At 47.8% G+C, this 24,962-nt stretch overlaps 1 protein-coding gene and 1 long non-coding RNA gene across 7 annotated transcripts in view; one reads left to right on the top strand and one right to left on the bottom strand.

Annotated features, from left to right (window-relative positions):
- The window catches only part of ARHGAP44 (Rho GTPase activating protein 44), a 160,853-nt gene that overhangs the window by 19,659 nt on the left and 116,232 nt on the right, over positions 1-24,962 (bottom strand). For all 6 annotated transcript variants that reach the window (XM_036067681.2, XM_036067682.2, XM_036067685.2 and 3 more), the window contains exons 7-16: positions 23,974-24,091; positions 16,471-16,539; positions 14,167-14,248; positions 13,594-13,721; positions 12,227-12,338; positions 11,727-11,808; positions 8,606-8,686; positions 6,010-6,123; positions 5,317-5,408; positions 4,374-4,554 (exon numbers count right to left, since the gene is read on the bottom strand). In XM_036067681.2, the coding sequence (XP_035923574.1) occupies positions 4,374-4,554; positions 5,317-5,408; positions 6,010-6,123; positions 8,606-8,686; positions 11,727-11,808; positions 12,227-12,338; positions 13,594-13,721; positions 14,167-14,248; positions 16,471-16,539; positions 23,974-24,091 (1,059 nt within the window). The remainder of the gene's footprint in view (positions 1-4,373; positions 4,555-5,316; positions 5,409-6,009; positions 6,124-8,605; positions 8,687-11,726; positions 11,809-12,226; positions 12,339-13,593; positions 13,722-14,166; positions 14,249-16,470; positions 16,540-23,973; positions 24,092-24,962) is intronic.
- On the top strand, positions 1,187-8,187 carry LOC144381179 (uncharacterized). Its single transcript, XR_013446014.1, has 3 exons — positions 1,187-1,310; positions 7,558-7,696; positions 8,045-8,187. It is a non-coding gene; the product is annotated as an uncharacterized LOC144381179 (long non-coding RNA).

Raw genomic sequence — 24,962 nt, 5'->3', positions numbered from 1 at the left:
GAGTATAAAGAGCCAAGGCCACTGGGATTTCTGTGGACAGACTGCCATCCTGCTGGGACTCCAGAGGCTAGGACTGAGCCGGCACAGCGGGACAGACGTCAGCCAAGAGGGTAACAGTGGAGAGCATGGGCCGGAGCCAGAAGGCAGCAAACAGGCAGCAGGGAGACTGTGTGTATGGGATAGGGAGCAGTGGTACCAGTGGGGTTTCTGAAGTGTACGGCTGGCAGCAGGCAGGAGGCAGAGAGGAGTAGAAAGGGGGAGGACGAGAGCCATCAGAGGGAGACGTGAACGAGGAAGGATGGTCCACCATGGACATCATTTCTCTTCTCACCTCCAGGCTTGTCCTCTCAACGATCCCAGCTGAGTTTGTTCCGACTCTGCCAGGGACGTGGCCAATGGAGGCATCAGACAAATGCTGAGGGACTATGGGTCCCCCCTGACCAACGGGCAAGAGAGTGCAGACCTCTTGGCCAACTCTTTAGAAGGCAGTAGGGCCCCACTCCCCCTGCTTCTGTTCCCTCTCTCGCTGTCTCTGTCAAATAAATAAAAATTAAAAAAAAAAAAAAGAAGGCAGTAGGGCTCACATAAAAAAATATTTGATGGGACCAGGGATGACACTGCCGTCGTCAGAAAAATAAAAGGGATCTGCAAGATTATTTTCGTGTATTATTTGGGACAAAGGATCCATGAAACAGATGTCGCTATTTTATAAAACAAAACAAAAAGCCAGTACTAACAAGGCATGAAAAATACATAGTAACCTGTAGCCTCAAATTTCCAAGTCGGAGCTCACACAGGGTGCAAGGGCACACGGGGTGACCTAATCAATACTTTGTGGTTCAGAGTGTTGGCAGAGTCAGGACAGCTCGTATCTCACGCCAACACCCGAGGGCTACAGAAGGAAAATTTTGAAAAATTTTTAAAAAATTGTATCCCTGCCAAATTCTTTATTCAGAACGGCAAAATCTTTCTGTGATTCAGTGCTTCTCAACCCTACAGGCACATGAGAATCATCAGCCAGGACACTTTTAAAAAGTACCAGTGCCTGAATCCCAGCCCAGGCCAATCAGGGCAGCCTTGAAGAATGGGGTCGGGGCCACCGGAGAGCAGCCTTCTTTTTTTTAAAAGCTTGTTCTATCTTTTGTTGCGTAACGAGCCACCCTCGAAACGAAGCAGCTTATTTTTTATCTGGGTCACAAATCCACACTCTTGGCAGAGTCTGGCAGGCACAGCTATGTATTGAATACAGCATCAGCTGAGAAGGTTCGGCCTGGCGAGGAAGACTCCGAGACCATTCCCTCCCAAAGCTGGTAAGTGGGTGAGGGCTGTCAGCTCGGTGCTCAGCTGGGGGTGAAGGCCGGGGGCTTGAACTGCTCTCCGAGGGGCTGCCCAGGCTCCCACACGGCGAGGTAACAGGGTTCTAAGAGTGAGTACTCAAGGGACCCAGGCATAATCAACAAGGCTCTTTCTGACCCAGCTTCCGAAGTCCTAGCACATCACTTCTGCCACATTCTGGTAGATAAGTCAGTCGCTGAGGCCAGCTCATAGTCAGAGGGAGTGCGCTTAGATTTCGACCCTCAGTGGGGGGAGGACCAAGCACCTGCTGCCATTTCTACCACGAAGCTCCTGGCATGTGGAGGGATGTATTAGGTCCCCGTGGCTACAGTAACAAGTACCGCAAAGTCGGTAAATGACGGAAATCTAGTCCCTCGCCCTTTTGGAGGCCAAAATCAGTGGCAACGGGCTGAAATCAAGATGGCAGGAGGGCTGTGCTCCCTCCGGAGGCTCCAGGAGAGAAGCTGTTTCTTGCCTCTTCCAGCCTCTGGTGGCTTACATTCCTTGGCATGCGGCCACATCCTTAAATCTCTCTCCGCTCCATCTTCGCATTTTTCCTTCTCCGCGTGCCTATGTCAAATCTCCTTCCGCATTTTATGATATATGGGATTGCATTTAGGGGCCACCCTCGTAATCCAGAGTGGTCCCTCACGGTCCTTATTTTAATCATATCTGCAAAGACCCTTTTCCCAAATAAGGTAGTATTTACAGGTTCCAGGGTTCAAGACCTGCTGCTAGCTTTTGGGGGAGACCATTATTCTGCCAACCACAATAATGAGAAAGGTGGATGTGAGCTCCAAAATCTGCCTCCAGGTCTTGCTAAAGAAACTCAGCTTCCCGAGTCATCCTGAATCAAAGGCAGCAGGACCAAAGCCTGGAGCTGGGATGGGAGTGAACCACTTTGTATGATGTCTAGGTCATAACAGCCATCAGCCAGGAAAATGATATACAATTGTTTGTTTGTTTTTTTTTTTAACTTGACCAAAATGCTTTCGTAAAGTGAGCTTCAATTTGTCAGTGTTTCAAGAGGGTAGTATGAAGACTTTAAAATGTGTCCGTAGATTTTCAGAGCTCAGAAATGGGATAAATGTGGAGAATTCCCCTAGTATTGCTAAAATAGCACAGGGGCCTTCAGCTGATGCAAATGGCTTTCTTCTCGCCCCAGAACACTTACAACTTTAGGCTTCTGTTTCTGGGAAAGCTGGTTAGAAACTGATCATCTGCAAGCTCACTGTACCTTAAAGCACCTGGGCCAGTACCCTAGGCAACGGAGCAAGGGTGACCCTAAACCAGTAAGCCCTCCACTTAATTTCATGTTTAATACAAATTTTAAAATACACAAACCACATCCATTTAGCGTGCAAGAATAATTTATGCAGCGCATCCCCTCCCTATACCCTTAAAGTTGATGGTGGCAGTTTTGGCTTTAAATCAGAACAGTGTGCGGAACGGGCAAATCATTTACCAAGTTCTTGAATGACCGATCGTCATCAGAGAGGAGGCAGTTGCTTAACATATCATCATTCAAGGGGCACCTGGGTGGCTCAGTCGGTTAAGCATCTGACTCTTGATTTCAGCTCAGGTCATGATCTCAGGGTCCTGGGATCGAGCCCCGAGTCCTTGGACTCTGCGCTCAGCAGGGAGTCTGCTTCAGGATTCTCTCTCCCTCTGCTCCCGCCCCCACTCTCTCTCTAATAAATAAATCTTAAAAAAAAAAAAAAAAAAAGATTTAAGGAATTTCCCCTTACTCTCTCCAACTTCTAGGAATTTCTAGTTTTTCTTTCCCCATTCGCTGGAGAAACAATAACCAACAGCACAGAGCAGAAAACTCCCTGGCTGCCTCACACAGCAAGGGTCTCCGCAGGGTGAGGAGACAAGCAGGGATCCATCATCCCAGGACACAGGTCAGGTCCCCAGGGCCAGCTCCCACTCAGAAACCAAGAGGGGTGAACAGTAAGATGCACCCCTACAGTTCTTGGTTTTCAACCTCCCCTCTGAGGCCCTTCCTTGGGAGGAAGGAGATCTTTCTGGCTGCCTCAAGATCTGTCAGGGAGGCGGAAGGTTGTTGTCCGAATCTCTGATAATATATTCCCATTCAGTGCTTTATGCTCCTGGTCCATTTTGAAAGAGCAGCTGCTGAATTTTGTGCTACAGCCGCAATTTTTAATTCTTAACCAAAGTTTACTCGACTGGCTTGCTGGAGCAAACAATGCAATCCCCGTTCCTTCTGTAAGACACATTCCGCTGATGCCTTGAACTTGCGGGGTGCTCTCAATGCACATACTCTGGTTGTCGTGGCTGCCGCTCCGCACGGATCAGCTGTGCTTGTTACCAAACCTGTTTATGCCCACTTTATTGGTTTTGGGAACCACAGTACGCAGTTAACACGTTATGTGACCTGATCTGAATAGGAGTGTCGAGAGGGCCGTTGCCATGTAAATGAAGTTGAATGCATTTATGAGTCTCGTGGGGACTCCATCATAGAAGGTGTAGGTATCAATCATCAACGATGGGAAGGCGTCTTAAACACTTACAAGGACTTTACATTCAGGTTGCTTCAAGTGTAGGTTTGCTCTCTGTTTCAAAGAGACTGAACCTGGAAACGTTCAACCACGCATTCCAGGAGATGCTTATGCAGGAGTGTTGCTGGAGAATGGGAAGGAGCAGAGCCGTTGTCAGTGAAAAACCATTTGGGATTTGAGAACTGACCTACGTTTATACATTTTGAGTGAAAATAAAGTGTTCACGTATTTCTTTTCATTGCCCTTGTTGGCCAACTTTTTTTTTTTTTCCTTCCTTCCGGTGAGAAGTAATCAATACTGCACTTACCTCTGTCGCTAGAGCAAGGGAAGCAAGCCAAGGGACTCAGTCACAACAGCACAGGGGAAACACAGAGAAGGAGGCAACAGCTTAATTGCTACACATCGCCTACACCGCTGCTAGAGAGTGCAACCTTCCCGGCAATCTGGTTTGGTGTTAACTCCCCACCCCTCCCCCCTCCGCCCCTCCAACGCTGAGAAAGGGACACTGGTTCATACCCATCCTTTTTGTAAAACTCCAGCATCATATTATCCGTGGCAACGCTGAGGGGCCGGCGGGCCTGCTCGGGCTGGCGCCGGTCAGCGGGGTCCATGTCTGGGGAGGGCATGGAGCTGTAGTTGGCGTTGTGGTTCACGTGTACGGGACTCCCGTAATTCCCTGTGATGTTGAACTCTATCTCTGCAGGGATGAGAGAATGGGTGTACGCGATCTGTTGGTCACGCCGTTCCCGGCCAGAAGAGAGATGAGCTGATGCGGCCTGTCCTCTACACCTTACCCCTAGAAAACTGTGTCCCGTGGTTCAACGTTAGGTCGTCTGTTGATACGAATTCATCCTAATATAATTCATCCTATTAGCAGGTGAACACAAGTGCTCACCTATCACACTAATATGATGAACATTAAATAAAGCAGTTTCTATTTATGGTTAAAAGCCAACTCAGTGAAACAGGAACAGATGGGTACTCTCGGAAAAAGACAAAATCATCTATCTCAAAACTCATGGTTACAAGTGAAACACCAGAGCAGTCTTAATCAAATCAGGAAAGAGGGCAATGCCCACTCCCACTGCTGTTATTTAACACCACTGGAAAAGTGCTGGCCAATGGAGTAAGTCAAGAAAATAAAACAAGAGGCAGTACTATTATTTATAGATGACGACATTGTCTTTCTGGAAAACCAAAGATAAAACATTGAAAAGGATTGGAAACCAGAGATTTCACTAAGATCGCTATGGTTGTTGGCTGGTTAGTGTGGGCAGTGGACCCCTGTGGCCAGAATGTCGCTCAGTCGGGGATTAGATAGTAAGAAACCGCCATGACTCACGCGTGTGTGTAGGAGGATTAATGACAAACACCTTTGGTTTCAGAAGTTGTGAACTCACAGTAACACTCTTATTCTTCCCCCGGCCCCCAACTCCCGTATCTTGATGCCACCACGTACCCCCAGGGAAGAACCAGTCTGCATGCTGGATGATGGGCTCGATGATCCCAACAATCTGCAGTGAAACTGTGGTCATCATTTCCGTGATGTTCCTGCGAGTACAGAGCAGAGAGGGGGCAGGGCCAGGTTACGAGCCGAGGCAGACCTGGCTGCGCAGCCTGGGAACGGCCCCTGGACCGGAAGCCTGCTGACCTAGGTCTGAGAGCAGGCTTTCTCTTTGGAAGGACACTTCACCTTTCCATAGATGTCCTCCTTACAAGAGACGTGTGAATGAGTAATATATACGAAATCACCAAGTATCAGGCACCTTTCACTGTGAGGTGTGATTCTCACAAATGCGGATTCATCTGCTTTCCAACTCTGTTCTCTCTTTTGAGACAGCCCTCCATCCCCTGCATCCAGATGCTGGGATGTGTGCTCTTCACAGAGCGTGAGGAAGGCTTAGAAGAGCTTGCCTGGCCCACTGCGGACTCAGATTAGCTCAGAGAAGACCCGAGCTCACTGCAGGCCTGTAGCTCTGAGACCATCATTGAGAAAGATCTGCAGAATTCTGGGTCTTCTCCTGAGCCTAAAACATGAGCAGGCCAAGAGAGAAATAGGACTTGACAAATAAAAGAGGCTGATGATTTATCTGGGGCCCTGGCTGTCCCGCCCACACGCCACCCCTCCGCATGTTCCTCCCTGTGCACTCACCCTTCTGCTTGCGGCCACAGGAGGTTGGGTCCTAACACAATTGCCATGTTACTGGGAGTCATCTTGTTTACATCTTGATATTCTGATAGCTTGGATAAAAATTTGATCAAGTATCTGAAAGGAAGACAGAAGGGCCAGGTTCAACTCGGGCTCAACCCCAGCCACATTCCCCCAGCAGAGGGCAGAAATCTCTCTCACGTAGCCCATCTTACTGACAACGAGACTCCTACATCCTGCATTATAATGAAGACGTGTAACGTATCCAGCCATGAGAATGCTTGAGAAACAGACAGACTCCGATCTCACTTGGCTACATGCCAACATCCGCTGCCGTGAACCCTGGCCAGAGAAATTCCCCGTCTTTCCTTCTGACTCAGGCTCTGGTGACCTGAAGTCCCTCCTCCTTTTCAAACCTCAGTCACCTGCCACTCTCCCTGTGTGCAGAGGTGAGAAGCAAAGTGTCCAGGTGTCATCAGCAGGGATCTCTACATGCCAGGGCTGGTGTCCCCTGGGATTCACTTCAGTGGGGCTTTGAGAGCTAATAGGAAAAAAAGCTACACATAGATTTAGCACCGGAGCCAACAATTCACTCCCAGAGACCTACCCAAGAGAAACAGGCCCACACGCAAACTTGTACATAAATGTGCATCCCAGCAGTGTTATGCAAGCCAGCCAGAAAGTGGAGACCATCCAAAATGTCCACCAAGGGAGGAACAGATAAATAAAACGTGGTCTATCCATGCAACGGAATACTATTCACCCATGAAAAGGAACAAAATACTGACGCGCGCTACCACACGGATGGATGAACCTTGAGGACATTATCCTGAGTGAAATAAGCCAGACACAAAAACCCATGTGTTGTAGGACTCCACCCAGGTGAAATGTCCAGCAGAAGCAAATCTGCAGAGACAGAGAAGGTAGATTCGTGTTTGCCAGGGGCCGGGCTTGGGCGGGGGGATGGAGAGTGACGGCTAATGGGAACAGGGTTCCTTTGCGGGGTGATGAGAATGGTCTAAAGTGAGTGGTGGTAGTTGTGTGACTCGACACACGTACAAACAACCACTAAATCGCACCTTTAAGAGGACACAACGGTATGTGAATTATATCTCAAGGAACTAATGAGGAAGCCGTACGTTAAATCGCTCTTGGGACTTTTTTTTTTTTTTTACTTGTGCTATAATCTACATAAGAATTACTACTTTCATCACTCTTAAGTGTATGGTAGCATTAAGTACGTTCGCACTGTGAAGAACCATCACCACCATCCATCTCCAGATCATTTTTAGCTTCCAGAACAGAATCTCTATACCCATTAAACACTCCCCTCCCATCCCATGCTCCGCTCCCCCCCCATGCTCCCCTCCCCCCTGGCAGCCCCGCCCCCCTCCTGTCTGTCTCCGTGAATGTGCGAACTCCGGGTACCTCATATACGTGGGATCATACAGTATCTGTCCTTCTGTGTCTGGCTTCTTTCGTTTGGCACCATGTCCTCAAGATTCACCCGCCGAACATCACATCACATGTATATTTTGTTTATACACCCAGCGATGGCCGTTTGGGCTGTTTTCACCTCTTGGGTATTACGGATGATGCTGTCATGCACATGAGTGTAGCAGTACCAAGTCCCTGTTTTCACATCTTCTGGATCTATATATACCCAGAAGTGCCGTGGCCGGATCAGATGGTAATTCTATGTTTAATTTCTTAAGGGTGAGCCATACCTTCGGCTGCTAGAATTTTGAACAGGAAAGCAGAAATACTCGGGCAGATGGCAACAGGAGCTGAAGCTGGGAGTCTGCATCTAGGGAAGCACGGAGGGGGGGTGGCAGGGCCAGGAGCGGTGCTGGCAAGCCGAAGGGAGGAGGAAGCAGAGAGTGTGAGGAGCAGAAAAGATCTGTAGAGGAGCGGGAAGTAAAATCCCGGGGCCGGGGGCGGGGGGGAAGCAAGGAAAGTGAGAGAGAGAGATGTGCGGAAAAGAGGCGGTGAACGGTAGAGCACCAGAGGATACTCATCTGGCTCCTTCTCCCTGCAGATGAGCTCAAGGACACCTCCACCAAGCAGCTCCAGGTTTGCTCAGCCTCTCCCAGCTGTGCCTGAATACTTATCTTTACAATAAACGCACAATATCGGGGCACCTGGGAGGCTTCGTGGGTCGAGCGTCTGCCTGCCGGGGTCCTGGGATGGAGCCCGGCGTCGGGCTCCCTGCTCAGCGGGGAGTCTGTTTCTCCCTCTCCCTCTGAGCCTCCCCCCACCCACTCATGCTCTCACTCTCAAATGGATAAATAAAAAATCGTAAAAAATCTTAAAAACAGCTTGCATTCATCTTTGCTTCTTGCACATCAGAGAACTCAACTAAATTAGCCAATGGCCTTCCAAAGTCATACAGTGCCTTCCGTTCTGTTCCTTCCTTGGCAACGTGGTCATTAACAACCTCGCAGGGTCGTCTGAGGTTGAAAGGAGACCATGCGCGTTAACCAAGCTCGGCACCCCATAAAATGCCACACGGGCTAGTTACCATGACCCTTAGCCAGGACACCGTGTGTGCGCGGCTTAAATAACCCTGACCCCGCGTCTCCAGGATCCGTCCACTTACCGGATGTTGTTGTGATTGGCCTTGGGCAATTTTTCACAAGCATTCCACAGAGCCTGAAGCCTCTTGTCTTGCTCCTGAATACTGGGGAATAGACAGGAAAGCCACTGGCTCAGCATGGGTCAATCAGATCTCACTGGCAATCATATTAACCAGCTGGAGAATGAGAAGGACCCTCCCGGCGAGCTATTATTAGTCAAGTGCTGAGTGACGACTATTTCCCTCTCTGCGCGTCCCCCGTCTTGTCCTGCAGACCTCCCCGGCACGTGTCACAGGTCTCAGGTGAATGCAGGCCAGGGGAGCAGGTGGGGGCAGGAGGGAAGAAGCCAGACACCCGCTCTAGAGCAAGGCCGGGCCGTGGGGTTGTCAGGAGGGAGACTGGCAGAGAAACCAGGATACAACACACCCGTCAAGAGAGCTCAACCCACTTTCACACCGTGGGGCAGCCTATTGTCCAGTTCGGTAGATGGTACTTAAAGTTCCTTGGCATCTGACGCATCATAGGTGCTCAATAAACACTTTTTTTTTTTTTTTAAAGATTTTATTTTTCAACAGAGAGAGAGAGACAGCGAGAGAGGGAACACAAGCAGGGGGAGTGGGAGAGGGAGAAGCAGGCTTCCCGCCGAGCAGGGAGCCCGATGTGGGGCTCGATCCCAGGCCCCTGGGATCATGACCTGAGCCGAAGGCAGACGCTTAACGACTGGGCCACCCAGGCGCCCCCAACAAACACCTTTTGAATCGGTACATTATATGAGCTCAAAATACACATACGGAAATCTGACCTTCATGAGCTAACTCAGAGATGGATAATTTCCACGAACCAACGATTCTCCACTCTACAAAAGGTCTGCTCCAAGGGTTTTTATTTATTTTTTTAAATTTTAATAAGGCCTCTAAGGATTAAAAGAGACTACTTATAGACTACATTTTATATATGCTTCTCATGAAAATCTACAAGGCACACATGGTTAGGAAGGCCTTTCCGCTCCAAGAATCTTTTCTCCAGAAAAACTAAAAGGAAAACGTCAGCTGGGTGAGGGCTCAGCTTTGACCCCTTAACCTGGGGCCCTGAGGGCGGTGACCATCACCCACACACTTCATTGCCGTGTACCCACAGGTCCACCCACAGATCCTGACCAAGGGGAGAAAACCTCTCTTTTCTCTCAGTTCAGCCTTGAGGAAGAGGTAAGCATTCTCCAAAACACATTTTCCCTAGGACTCTGAAGTGCAAACGAAACATGCCTTTAGAAATGGAAAGGTGAACAGATCCTATTCGCGAGGCGGCTGCAATTTGACCACAGGCTGGACGAGGAGGGTTTGGTGCAGGGAGGTCATTAAAGACCCAGCTCCATCCTGCCCGTGATCTTGTGCCAACTACTGAATCTCTGTGCAACCTCACCTCCCTCATCTGTAAAATGGGTTCATGGGACGACCTCCCGCCTGGAGTCGGCAAGAGCGGTATAGGGGGGCCTCTGTACAAAGTGCTCAGCAGAGGGTCTGGTTGATCTCAAGCTTCCAATCAGGGTCTTGAGGGGAAAGGGCAGACGCTGCCAAGACCCGGCTAGATCCCAATGCCCTGGCTGTCCTCCCTTTTCTAGCTCCTCTATCATCAAGATTGCATATACGGCCCGGAAATAAAAGGGACCATTTCCATCAGAGGATACAGTCTCATTTCTCTTCATCCCTAGGACCACTGAGTGGCTCTAGAAAGGCGTTAAGTGCTGTAGCTAGGCACATGGGTTCCAGACTGGATCCCCTGGACTCAAATCCTCATTCTGCCATTTATTCACACACCTGCTCTGGGACTCACCTTCCTCACCTGTAAGCTGGGGAAAACAGCACAACTCACTTTCAAAGGGTTCGTTCCTGTGACAACTAAACGAGTTAAATGCGTATAATGAGCTTAGAACAGTGACAAGCCTGTAAAAAACCCTCGGCAGAGGTATCGCTCATGATCAGTATCCTCATGGAGCTCACACCCACGCTCCACAAGAGACGTAAGCACGCCCGGTAATCAGCCTGGCTTTTCTGATGCACAGTCTCTACTCTACCTTGGGGAAAAAAGGCCAGCGCCATGCAACATGACTGCAGCTGGTGGGTTTTCTAATGCCACACACACAGAGCCTGGCTTCCCTTGGAGGTCAGCTGGGCTCTTGCAGGGCCCAAAGAAGCACATGCATACTCGAGCATTCCTCCCGACAACCTAAGCTGGCTGTGCTTTGAGACTAAACCTACGACTAGAGAGCTCTAGAAATCATGTCCCTTCTGAGGCACCCGGCTGAGGGCAGCCTGCAGACCAGATGTCAAGCTTTTATATTAGCTACTAATGAGCCGTTATTAATATATTTGTAACGATTACAAGTAAGAGTGAAGACCCTACGGCCCCTCCCTTGTTCTATTCTTCCCTCCAGAAGGAATCACGACGATCCGCTTGTGTGAGCCCTTCCAGAACCTTCTATGCATTTATGCATCTATAGATGCATTCCTAAAATTGTATGGTTTTGACTGTGTTGTGTTTTAAAAAAAAAAAACAGAATATCATATGTGTCCTTATTAACTTGTTTTATTTCACTGAAAAGTTAAGTCTTCCTATCTTTTCGTGTTAGCAGGAATAGCTCGACCAGGGTTTTTTTTTTTAAAGATTTTATTTATTTACTTGACAGAGCCACAGCGAGAGAGGGAACACAAGCAGGGGGAATGGGAGAGGGAGAAGCAGGCTCCCCGCAGAGCAGGGAGCCCAATGCGGGGCTCGATCCCAGGCCCCTGGGATCATGACCTGAGCCGAAGGCAGACGCTTAATGACTGAGCCACCCAGGCGCCCCTCGACCAGGGTTTTTAAGCACTGCAGAGTATGTCACAGTGTAGATATGCCATGGTTTATTTCTTCATGCCCCTGGTCCCCCCACCAATACATCTTTAATCATATCTAAGCTTTTGCAATTCAAAGTAACACTGTCATCGGCATCCTTGTACATGCTTCTCTGGGTACAAGTATGAGCACTTCTCCACGATATATACCAAGAAGTGGAGTTGTAAGATCATAGGTCGCACACTTTCCTAATTTCAATAAATACTTCCAAATAAATGCCACCCAATCACACATTCCAAAACGTGGTGTACTCACTTGGAAGCCTGAATCCACTCGTCATAGAGTTCAAAGGTCATCAGAGGTTCCGGCAACTCTCGGAGGTAAGATTTCAAAGCTCCTGGATATCGACACAATATTGGTTCTGAGCCACTTTACGCTGGCATAGACGCGTCCTACCAGCGGCATCACCCGTGGCACGTGGGTCGGGGGATGGGTGCCCCTGACCCACACGCCACGACCACACAGTGGCTTCCCACGTGACTGGATCGGAGGCTCTGGCAGGGCAGCGGGACCTGGACAGCCAATCACGTTGGTTTCCCCCTCTTATTTCCCACCATCACCTCATCTGCTCTCGGCGCACTGGGGAGATCTTTCCTCAGGGGGCCCCAGCAATCAGGCTTAAAACTGAGCCTTGAGTGGATACATCTGACGCATGCTGGGAAGCCACTGGCTCGAGGGTCATGTGACCACACGCCCTTCCCCGTGAGCCTCTCCAGCACAAGGGAGCCCCTGGCTAAGGGGCCGGGGGCGCCCACCTGCGATGGCGTGGGGGTCTGCTGAGTACTCCTGCACATCCACCACACAGCAGTCCAGAGCGGCCTTCAGCTTTTTCAACTTGGAGGCAGACGGCGCTACTCGGAAGAGTCCCTAAGACAGCACAGGGGGTCAGTGCACAGCCCTGCAACTCAAAGGCACATGAGCAAAAGGAACAAACACAAAGTCTCCCTGGCTCCCTTCCTCCAAAATCTCCTCGATGCGTTTTCCCCATCACCATCTCCCAATATTATAGTTGCCCTGCTCCCTGCAGGGTAAGTGCGTGTGCGTGCGTGCGTGTGTCCTGGGAGATGCAGGGCTCTACTTTTAGAGGCCAAGTCTGTGTCCTCAGGGGACGGGCAAACTAGGGGTGGCTTTTCAGGGAGCGACGCCTTGGTTGGCCCCTCCGTGTTTCATCCTTAAAGTTACTTCTGAATCCCTGTCACCTCTTCCAAGCGAACCACTGTACCTTGTACAAAAGTGAGCTCTGAAGAGAAAGAGAAAGAGGAGGAGGGGGAGGGGGAGGAGGAGGAGGAGGAGGAGAAAAGAAGAAGAATAAGAAGAAGAAGGAGAAGGAGAAAGGAGAAAGAAGAAGAAAGAAGAAAGAAGAAGAAGAAAGAAGAAAGAAGAAGAAGAAAGAAGAAGAAGAGGAAGAAAGAAGAAGAAGAGGAAGAAAGAAGACGACGACGACGACGATGACAAGAAGAAGATGAAGATGGGGGTGTGCTGAAGAGACAAATGCAGGTCACCAGTAGAACGGAACCCCCCCAAGCCACAGGTGAGTTGGACATGGTCGAAGAGCTACTGATTGGTTTCGCTTTCTCAGATCAGATCAAAGGAAGATGGACCAGAGATTTTTAAAATAGCCCACAGAAGGGACCAAACTCGAGGTCCACGTCCCAGGAGACCGTTTACATGGCAATAAAATAACAGTCGCCCATTTCCCATGGACTTCTTCACATGTGGCCCTCAAGACGGGCTTGCTAACGTCACTATCAATCCTACTTTCGGGATCTCTAGAAAAGAGTTATGATCAAAAAGGTTAAAAGGTCTATTTTTAAAATGAGGGAACTCATCAAGCAAAGAAAGAAGAGGAGGAAGAGGAGGAGGGTGTAGAAGAAGTGGAACAGGAGGGAAGGGGGAACAGCCTGGACACATCCTGGGGAATATGGAAACAGGACGGCTGGAGGGCGGCTAGACGTTCCTCGGGGGCCAGCGGTATCAGCCTCCCACAATCCAAGTGAAGGCTCACGGGAGAAAGCAGGACCAATGTGTGTGCTGCGGGACGGGGAGAGGAGGAGATCCCGCAGGCTCTGTGGCCTGGAGAAGACACCTGCTGGGGGCTGGGTTCAGCCGTCCCCGGACCTACCTCCTCCTGCATCCCACACTCAAGCAGCATTGTCACACAGGCCTCAATGGGAAAGGCGATCTCCCGGCCGCTGATCATCAGGTGCTCCTCCAGAGGCTTCCCGAAGGAAGGCTTCTCCACCCAGGCCTCTGAGCGGGGAAGCAAGAGAGGGGCCCGTCAGCAGTCAGTGAAGGGCACTCACGCTCGAATATTTCTTTTCCTCTGGTCAAAGATCTGCCTGACTCCCCAAGACACGGAGGCCCCGCTGAGTCTCCATTCTTGTGGTTTGGGGAGGAGGGAGGAGCCCGGCGGGGCAGACGGCTGGTGAGCTGCGTCCAGACCTGCCGGGCTTTGTGCTGGATATGCACCAACCACACACACCCACGCACACCCCCCAACTCATCCCCTGCGGGGAGCAGTGTGTGTGTGGGTGTGCTGGCTCAAGGGACCAGCATGGGAAGTTCTAGAGGCTCGTCTTAACGTGGGCCTGTTGAGAGGTGCGTGAGGGTGGAGGAGATCCGGGGCCTGAGGGTCTCGTCCCAGCGGGCAAGCGGCCTCACCCACCTCCCCGCTCCAAGGAAGGTCTGCACTTACCCTGTTGTGCTTTTATCTGAGGCAGGACGGCCTGCAAGAGGGCCAGTGACTTCCTGTGGTACTCTGCTTGCACTTCGATGAGCTGAGGAGACACAAGGGCGAGCATCCCCTTTGCTGGAGGGTGGGGAGCACAGCTGCCGTGCGCCGTGGGGGGCTCCGCGGGAAGGTGCTACCTGATTCGCAGGGAGGGTGGCAGGGTCCCCTGCTCTCTCTCAGGCCGCCTCAAGTGATGACTCGAGCTTGCCTCCTCCTTAGCCTCGGGAGCAAAGGAGTCCCCAACAAGTGGACATTTTCAAGGCAGGAGAGCCACTGAGGATGAGGGGGGACCACCCCGGGCCTGGCGCCTGACACAGACGGCTTGCCTTCACCGCAACCTTACCTTGCCTTGCACCCCATGCTCCAAGCAAAGGCAACAGACAGAGGTACAACAGGAAACTATAAACGGGGAACACATTTAGAAATCCATTTGCCTGGGGCGCCTGGGTGGCTCAGTCGGTGAAGCGTCCGACTCTTGGTTTTGGCTCAGGTCATGATCTCCGGGCCGTGGGATCAAGCCCTGTGTTGGGCTCCGTGCTCGGTGGGGTCTGCCTGGGATTCTCTCTCTCCCTCTGCTCCTCCCCCACCCCGAGCATGCATGCTCTCATGCTCTCTATCAAATAAATAAATAAATCTTTAAAAAAAAAAAATCCATTTGCCTAGAAGACAGAGCTAAATGCTAGGGTATATACATCTTGGTTTCTGCAAAGTCAGTTTAATATATAAGTGATCAGAAACCGTGTGGCTTGGTCCGCAATCCTCAAGGACCTTGGGGGGTGAAATTACTCTGCCTCCATGATCTAGCCCCCAAAACCCAAATTCTTTCAATTTCCCTGTTTTGACCCTCCCGCCACTAAAACAGCTGCTGAAATGTTAACAAGAGCAGATGAACCTCGGTAAGCAATAGTCCTGCCATTTCTGTTCTGAGACCCCCACCACACAACTGGGTGTGCTTGAGGGAAAGGGGAGAGAATCGCTCCGTTTAAACGCTTGGCACGGAGGGCAGATACTATTATCTCCAAGTAAAAACTAAACACTAGTTAAGAATTAAATTAAAAAAAAAAAAAAGAATCAGAACATTGGGAAAAAATGGTACATAAATGGCAGGGAGGCAGTCCAAGAAAGCTTTGGAATGTCAAAAATGTCATTAAGTTCCAGAAATTCTAAAGTATTATCTCTGTAAATATACCCAATGGAATATACTTGAGAAAGTGCTATTATTTTAAAATAAACTTTCCAGGCTGGAAGGAATGCTTATCAGTTCTTTTTTTGGGGTCAAGGGAACGCCTCTCAAGGTCTGGACCACTCACTGATCACAGCGCTGGGGTACTGCTACCAGCCCAGGGTGCTTACAATTTTAAAATTTTCGGGATTTCTCCTTCTTTTTCTCCTCTTTACCTTCCTTATCATCCCATCACTTCCCCAATCATTTAAGGTTTGAGTTTTGTGCCCAGCTTAGAAGGCACGTGAACTTAACTGGATTTTTAATTTGTATGTTTTCTCTCAAGTTTTTTTTTTTAATTAGTGCTGGTTTTGTTTTATTTTGTTTTCGACTTGCCTTGCACTTACCCTGGTAGAGAGCCAGGGTCTTAATTATTTGGACCAGATTATTCAAGTATGGATGACTCAGATCCTGTTTCTCTCGGGTCTAAATCTGCTTTCATCGATGAGAATCAGGCAAACAGGCCCCATTAATCACCGTATACCTACTTGTCATTGTCTTCGGCCAAAATCGAAATGAGAAACAATTATGAGCTGGGGGCGGGGTTATCTTCTTCTCCCCAAGTTCCTTGTTTATGACAGACCCGGCTTTTGTGACCTTGGCCCGACTGACATTTGGGACTGAGTCATTCTTTGCTTTGGGGGACCGTCCCATGCACTGGAGGATGCCTAGCCTCACCCTTGACTTCTCCTCCCTACATGCACCTCCTCCCCCTCATGGTGATGGCCTCAAGTGCCTGTAGACATGGCCAGACATCCACTGGAGGAGGGAACAAAATCACCCTCTGGTTGAGAACCACCGCCACAGACCACGGAGTCGCGATCACCTTCATAGATGGGTTGAGTTTTATTCTTAGGTTTTTAGAGAAACCCATACAAGGAGAAATAGAAGACTGGACTTATTCACAGACAGAAGAGTTAAAAACCATACTCTTTCCCATGAGGTGCTCCACCGAGCGCCCTTCGGTTCCATGCCACGTTCCTTCCTGTTCACATCCTGACTCTTGTGAGCAAACCCAACGTGCTCTTACCTTTCTAGACCCTTACCGTTTGAAAGTAGTTTGCATAGTCGATTTCTTTGGCCACAAAACTGTACATGTCTGCTGAGAGCTGGTCCTGTGGAAGGTAAAATGCACAACCGAGGTAAAACAGAGAACACTCTAGCGGCTAATGCATGAGTCTAGACATCGTAGAAGCAAGAACCTTCACTGCTGTCTAATCTCATTTTTAATGATTCCCGCCATGGCCCGGACTTTTCTCATGGGCATTCCCGCGTTTCCCAGCCATGACTCCAGAGAATGAGTAAGTGTGGAAAGAGCACCTCTGCCAGGCAATTTCCCCAGGGATTATAAAGCATGAACCACGTCCAGAGTCAGGAAAGCTGGTGTGGGGGAGTGATGTGCAAATTACTTCCATACATCTCTGTAGTCTGTGTCACCACTCCTGAAAATGGTCCACCCTTTCTTTTCCTTGATGGTTGAACTGCTTTGCTCTCCTTCGCCCCCAACACTGACTGGTCCATCACAAGCATATGGGAAAGAGGCAGAAATACACCAATTTGGGGGAAGTTGGCAAAGACAGATGGGCAGGTTCAAAGGAGGGTTGCTGATCCGAAATTTGGAAAAACCGGGATTTAGTCAATGCCCCAGGCAAATCTCATGGTGTTAACTGTCCTTTGCTATCCAGCTCTGCGTGGGATCAGGGGGCAACGACCTAACACTGCATCTGAATCTGGAATGTGTCCTCCCCGGAGGAGAACGGTTTCAGTTCCACAGAAACACCCATAGCGAAGTACGGTAAAAGTACATTCTGGGAAGGATGCAGACTCGGTCACTAACCATGATTTTTAGCATGCCGTGTGTGTGGACCTTGTCTGCACAAGCCAGGTGAGCTCTAAAGGTCCTCCCTGTCTGGGAGCCTTAAGTAGGAGACCTTTACAAGGGATGCTTAGTCGAGAGAAGAATCTATGATGTCTGCGTTGAAGAAAATAGGAGAACAGCACATGAAAGCTGATCCAGATGCTGAATGAATTCAAGCGACCCACTACGTGCTTCAGCAAGAGCCTGATGCACGGAAACCTCAAGCATTCTGCACCAACTCCACCAACCCTCAGCCCCTCCAGCTGTCCATTAAGCTATTCTCAGTGAGAACACTGGGATGTGAGCAGCAATCTGTTTCCTCTTCAAGTATCCTTGACAGGCAAACCGTGTGGAAGAGTTCTTGTACCCAAGGCACAGAGTTAAAAGGGAAATCTGTTCTCTGGAGAGCTTTAAGCACAGATTAGTCAATGCTACACTTGGTCCAGTTTCAAAGAATGAAGAAAGAGGAGGGGGAAATGAATTAACATTCGTTGGGAACAATCTAAGTGCCAAGCACAATGTCACTTGGAGTTCTCATCTAACTCTCTTAGGGTAAAGTGCTCAATTTCCAATTTTGGATGAGTGGCTACCGAGAGTTCAAGGATCTTATCTCCTGTCTGTCCTCCACCATCTGAAATGTGCTTTGCACATTAGTAGGGGCTTTGTAACTATTTGCTGATATAAGGGATGGAGAAACGCAGGCTCAGCAATGGTAACTTCCCCAAGGAATAAAATGGGTTCTAAGCCTCAGCTCCCCCTCATCGGAGCATCCCGGCAATGAAAGCCTTTGTGGGGCTGCTGAATCTAGCAAAGGTTCTAGAGGAGTCGACTTTGTCTGCCATCCACCCCCCCACACCCCACCCCGCCAAGCAGCTTTCTTTGGTTAGGAGACACCCATCATTGGCAGTCAGTCCTGAGGGAGGTATGTCAAGTCAGGGAAAACACAAATGGTCAAAGGATCAAAATGGCTCAGCAGGCAGAGGAAAAGGAGGGACCCCTGAAAGACTAAATGTCACACTGAACACACCGTCAGTGACTCAGCATTCGAGCTTTGCCAAAAGATAATTCTAGAAAAGGCAGACAGACCGTCTGTGAGTGCCCTCAGGAATACCACAAGGTTTTTTAAAGGTATAATTAGATTACTGTCTTACTGAGTTAACAATACGGGTCCCAAATAAGCCACACTCCAAAGTCAGAAATAAAAGTGGAAACTAAATCCAATTTCCATGTATGTAAATCATTAGTGAATTTTCTTTACAAGGAAAAAAAAAAAAAACAACACATCAATAATCACCAGAGTTTCATGTGCTTCAAAAATCATTTGTTTTCTGATTTGGCAACCAATCCACACTCAGAAAGATACAGAGTGAAAAACCAAATTTACCTGCCATCCCACCACACAGAGATAAGCTCTAAATACCATGATGGCTGATCATTTTGTATCTATTTTAATCAGTCATATGTTTTGTATGATTGCTTGGTTTACAAAAATGGGACCAGATGGTTTTGTAGCTCACTACCCCCCAGATAAACATTCTTTCTAGTGGCCACTCCTTATAGTTAAATTTAAAAAATATTAGCTAGATAGTCATGACTTGGGATATTAGGCTTTTGGTTAAAAAAGAAAAAAAACATGACACCTGGGCATATCATATTCAAACTTCAGAAAATCAATAATAATGAAATATTCAAAGAAGCCAGAGGTTAAAAACATTTGCCAGGAGAAGACCAAAGGTAAGAATTACATCTGACCTTGCCTCAGAAACCATGCAAGCCAGAAGAGGGTGGGGTAAAATATTTAAAGTGTTGAGAAGAAAAAAAAACCAAAACCAAAACCAAAAACAAAACAACAAAAACAAAACCCTCCAACCTAGAATTCTGTACCCTACAAAATTACCTTCAAAAGGGACTTGAAGAAACTTTGTTGCCCATAGACCTAATAAGAAATGTTAAAAAAAAAAAAAAAAAGTTCTTTAAGAGAGAATGAAAAAGATATAGGTCAGAAACTCAGACCTACACAAAGAAGAGAAGAGCATCAGAGAATGGGTAGTGAAGCTACAATAAAACTTTTATTTTTCTTATTCTTAATCAAACTGGTGTTTGTTCATAATGATAGCAACAATGTATCCATATCTATGTGAATGTATCCATGTATCCAGATAAACACACATGAATGCATGGATACATTCATATAAACACACCTGTGCTTATGTCTGCTTATGTACAATATGTACAAGTCAGTGGATGGAACTAGGGACGTTTTCTTACTAAGAGATACTTGCACTATAAATGAAACAGTATCTAGCTATTCCAAAGTGGATTTGGATTAGTTGTAAATGTATACTGCAAACTCTAAGGCAACCACTAAAAAAACCTAAAACAAAAAAGTATAATTGATATGCTGAGAAAGGACAGAAAATAAAACCATATAAAATGCTAACGTAAAACGCAAAAGGCAGAAAACCTGAAGGCAGAAATAGTAATAAAGAACAAGGGCAACCAATAAAAAACAGGAACAATTATGGTAGATATTTTTTTTTTTTTTTTAAAGATTTTATTTATTTATTTGAGAGAGAGAATGAGAGACAGAGAGCATGAGAGGGAGGAGGGTCAGAGGGAGAAGCAGACTCCCTGCCGAGCAGGGAGCCCGATGCGGGACTCGATCCCGGGACTCCAGGATCATGACCTGAGCCGAAGGCAGTCGCTTAACCAACTGAGCCACCCAGGCGCCCAATTATGGTAGATATTAATCCAACTATATTCAATAATTATTTAAACAAAAATGAAAAGACACCAATTAAAAGGCAGAGATTGTCAGAGTGGATCAAAAACCAAGGCCCAACTCTAAGTGGGTTACAAGAAACCCGCTTTAAATATAAAGATATGTGTAGATTATGGGGTGCCTGGGTGGCTCAGTCGTTAAGTGTCTGCCTTCGACTCAGGTCATGATCCCAGGGTCTTGGGATCGAGCCCCACATTGGGCTCCCTGCTCAGCAGGAAGCCTGCTTCTCCCTCTCCCACTCCCCCTGCTTGTGTTCCCTCTCTCGGTGTGTCTCTGTCAAATAAATAAAATCTTTAAAAAAAAAAAAAAAAAAAAAGATATGTATAGATTAAAAGTAAAAAGATGGAGAAAGGCATACCCTGTTAACACTAATCAAAAGAAAGTGGGAGTGGCTGGCTATATGTCCCCCAGACTGGCATTCGGAGTGAGAGAAGTTATCAAGGATAAAGAGGGACAACATTAATGCTAAAGGGGTCATTCTACAAGAGGTAACAATCCTTCGTGCGTGTGCACCTAGCAACACAGCATCAAAGTACATGCGGCACAAGTGATAGAACTGCAAAGAGAAATACAGGAATCCACTCTTATAGCTGGCGACTTTAACACCCATCTATCAGAAATGGACAGCTCCAGCAGGGAGAACTGCAGTATGGACAGAGCTCAACTCAACAGCACCATCCATTAACTAGATAGAGCTGACATCCACAGACTACTTCATCCAACAACAGCAGAATACACATTCTTCCCGAGCTCGCAAGGAATGTCCACTAAGACAGATCACATCATGGGCCATAAAACACATTTTGACAAATCTAAAAGAATCGAAATCATACAGTGTTGGCTCTCTGACCACAGTGGAATTAAACCAGAAATAAAACTACAGAAATAGAGCTGGAAAAAACCCCCAATACTTGGAGATGAAACAACACAATGCTAAATAACAACCTGATTTAAAAATGGGCAAAAGACCTGAACAGACATATCACCAAAGTATATGTACAGATGGCAAGTAAGTGTGTGAAAAGATGTTCATCATCTTACGGCATCTGTGAAATACAATTTAGAACAACGAGACACCACTGCACCTCTGCTGGAATGGCCAATACTCAAAACACAGACCACACCAAATGCTTCAACCTTGAGGTGGAAGATGCCTGGGATATTTTCCCATGCAAAGGAATACACGTATATAAACAAGTTTTTAAATGGCAGACATCAACAAAGCCAAATGGCAAATAGCAGACTGGAAAAATGATCTGCAACACAAGACAGAAGAAAGTTTAATACCCCTAATATGCAGAGAAAAAAATTTATAAATTGATATTTAAGAAAAACAGAAACGTTGGTCCAATTGCCAATACAAATGGGCAATTTGCCAACCTGGGAATGTCTATGCGTATCTGAAGAATATCCAATAAAGACACAAAGATCCACTCAGCATTACTAATAGTCAGGGAAATTAAAATTACAGTAACAGAGATAAGTCAGCTTTTTCCCCCTCACCAGACTGGCAAAAGTTGAAAACAGGAACAATATACATCACAGGGAAAGATGTGGGGAAATGTGCAATTTTGTATATTGCTGGTGGGAATGTGAACTATTTCCTTTTGAGAGAAGTGAACTGTCACTATCAAAATTTAAAATGTATAGTCTTTGACCTAAAAATATCACTTTGGGGAAGCTATCCCATAAAAAAAAATTACCAGTGCATAAGAATATAAAGATGCTGATTGTATCATTCCTGGTGAGGGCAAAAAACAAAACATACTAGTTTGAATATCCATCAATAGGAAAAGAGTTACACAAATCATGGTGTATACGTATCCCTATGATGGAATACTACGGACTTTATTAAAAAGACTAAGTTAGAGCGATAGCTACTAACGTGGAGAGATATCCAGGATGTATTAATTGAGAAAAGCAAGTGGTAAATTAATATAAGCAACAGAACTGTTCTATAAACACACACACACACACACACACACACACACACACACACAAGTAACTAGGAAAATTCTCTCTATGAGCATATGTTTGTATGATTATGAAAAAAAGGGGTGGGAGTCTATATAAAGGCTCTACAGCTGACCTCCTTTATCTTTATCACTTTTATGGCCACTCGGCATGTAACAGAGCACCACTGTTCACAACAATTCCGAATAAATATTGGTGAAGAAGGGGAATTGGCCACTCTCTCTGGAAACAGAGGGGTTGCTCGGTAGGAATGGGGGGCAATTACTGGTGTTTCTTCTTGATATATTTTCATGCTTTTTCACTGGTTATGGCAAAACGTATTACTTCTTTAATCTTTCAAAGGGAACTGAACATATTTTTTTGGTAAAAAAAACAGCACACGTAAAGAGCTACAGAACAGTGAAGGTATTAAACTCCTGTTCCGACGTACTTGGAAAGTCATATCCAGCATCCTCTCAACACCACTGTCTCTTGTCTGTTACGGGGTGATTTTGTAAGAAATGGGACTCTTAACTAAAGAACACAAGTCCACGGTAAAATGGGTAGACACTACACAGAGTCAAAGTGAGATCAGCATGAGAGTTAGACTTCACAAATGGCACCAGCTAAGTATTTGTCTTTTACATGGGAGTTCAACTGACAAATCAGCTGTACTCACGATGTATCTTGGGACCTGATGAAGTATTTCAAAGTCTTACTTTGCTCGAGTCCATGGTACTGTAGGCGGAGAGATCATGAATTCTTTACTGACTCGTCAGGGTTCCTAATTCCAGACAGCAATTCTATCTGACCCTGAACGTCACCTGAATGCAAGGTTAAGCCACCCCGCACAGAGCAGCTATAAAAAGAGAAGCCAGAGGGCAAGCTGACAAGACTAGAAAAAGCCACAAAGAACAGAGATGCCTGCACGCCAAGTGCCGACGCTCTTTTAAAACCGTATGAGATTAGGGGGCGCCTGGGTGGCTCAGTCGGTTAAGCATCTGCCTTTGGCTTGGGTCGTGATCCTGGGGTCCTGGGATCGAGTCCCTCATGGGGCTCCCTGCTCAGCGGGGAGTCTGCTTCTCCCTCTGCCTCTCCCCCAACTCACGCATGCTGTCTCTCAAATAAATAAAATAAAATCTTAAAAAAGCAAAAAACAAAAAACAAAAACGTATGAGATGAAGACAACAGGTGGGTAGCCAGCACGCTTCCAGAAAATGTGATCCTCCTGTTCCTTGGATCTAAACCGGAACGGACATATCTACGTGTATATAGATGTGCATATACACAGAGTCTCATGAACGGGGTCTTGCTAGTTCTGCCCCATACAACATTGGTGGCAAAGATGGGAAACGTCTGAACAGGTGTAACAAAGGGCTTCTGACATTCCCAAGGGCAGAGGCATGGATTTCTTAGAATGCGACATTCCTCTCTTAACAAGAGGGAACTCCTCTTTTCGCGGACTATCTCCCTGGTCAGCATTTCAACTTCATAGTTGACTATGTCCCAGGAGGCAGGAGATGGGTCAAGTGACTCAGGAAATATTATTACCAGGTGAACAAAAAGATAAACAATTTAATACCAACAGCGAGTCAAGGTTGGTCTACTGTCTAAATTCTCAACTGTTCCACCCGGCCGAGAGTCCATTCTGTGGGACTCACGTACCTCACAAAAGCTTCACAGAGATACCAAGGCTACTTCCTCTGTGCCCGATGCACGGGAACCCTGCTGCTAACGCACTGCTGTCCTCCCTGTTGAGGCCGCCTCGAAGCCCCCAACTCTTAGGGCTCACCCCAGGCTCTAGAGACACCAGCAGGCAAGCTTGGGGACATTCAGCTCAACCAGAGCTCCCGCTTAGGTTTTAATAAAATGCCAGTGAGGAAAAAGGGACTCCCTTAGGGTTCCCCCATCTGTCCCGGTAAAGAGGAGCAAAGACGGGGGTGGGGGGGAGGGTACCCTGCAAATCTCCACTCTGTTGGCAGCTTCCTCCATTTCTTCCCTGAGGGCATCAGCTTTGGCACCCGCAGGCTGCAAGCCGCCGGACAGACCTGAAGACTTGGAAGTCTGCTGCCACCTGATGGAAAACAGGAGAAAAAGAGGGGAGGCGTGAGACAGGTGGAGAGCCCTGGGAATAACACCGTGGGGACGCGGAGAAGAGAGCGGCTTACAAACACTACCCAGGAGGAAGGGGGCAGGTGTGGCGGACACGGAGGGGATAGGCATGCCCCAGCCTGCCACCATTTCCCCGGAAATGTGTCGCCCGATGACCATCACCGGTGCTTTGTCCGAGGCCCGGTCTATGTCATCCCCGTACGCTCCCTGCCTTCCCCGTGGGCTCGGAGTCTGGAAACACTCGCCGACGTGGCCGGAGCCAGCCACGGGTGTCGGCTGGGAGGGAGAAGCAGAGGAGAAGCAGAGGAGAATCAAAATGAATCCGGAGGCCCAAATCTCCACCAGTCAGCACAAAAAAGCTTCCCGTCGACACTCGGATACCGCGTTCGTATTTCCTTCGACGTCTGTCCTTGTATGGGGACAGCAGGTGTCAGAGGACGCGGCTCGGGAAAGTGTCGTGGCGAAGTACAGATGTTTCTGCCGGCCCTGGCATTATCAGGGAATTACCAAGAGCCCCGAAGGAAGGTTCCGATCACACAAGACAATATAGGAGTTGCAGCAGGGATGAGCAGTGGGTTCTTTTTCCACGGAGTCTGTACATTCAGAGGCTTATAGGGGCCCTGGAGTAAGAGCACCAAGTCAGATGGGTCAGTATCTTAAAAAACGAGTCCACCCTTTGTTTCCCTACTTGTAACTGGGACAGTTGAGATGCACAACCACTTCACGGCCCTAAGAAAAACAATAGGGTCGTTAGGATGACAAAGGGCGGCCAACAGGGGACTGCAGTCTCTCCGGGGAAGTCGGGAGGGACAGTGAGGGGAAGGGGACCCTGG

This window comes from Halichoerus grypus, chromosome 2 (assembly GCF_964656455.1).
Source record: "Halichoerus grypus chromosome 2, mHalGry1.hap1.1, whole genome shotgun sequence".
Taxonomy (NCBI): domain Eukaryota; kingdom Metazoa; phylum Chordata; class Mammalia; order Carnivora; family Phocidae; genus Halichoerus; species Halichoerus grypus.
This window is presented reverse-complemented; position numbering and strand designations above follow the sequence as displayed.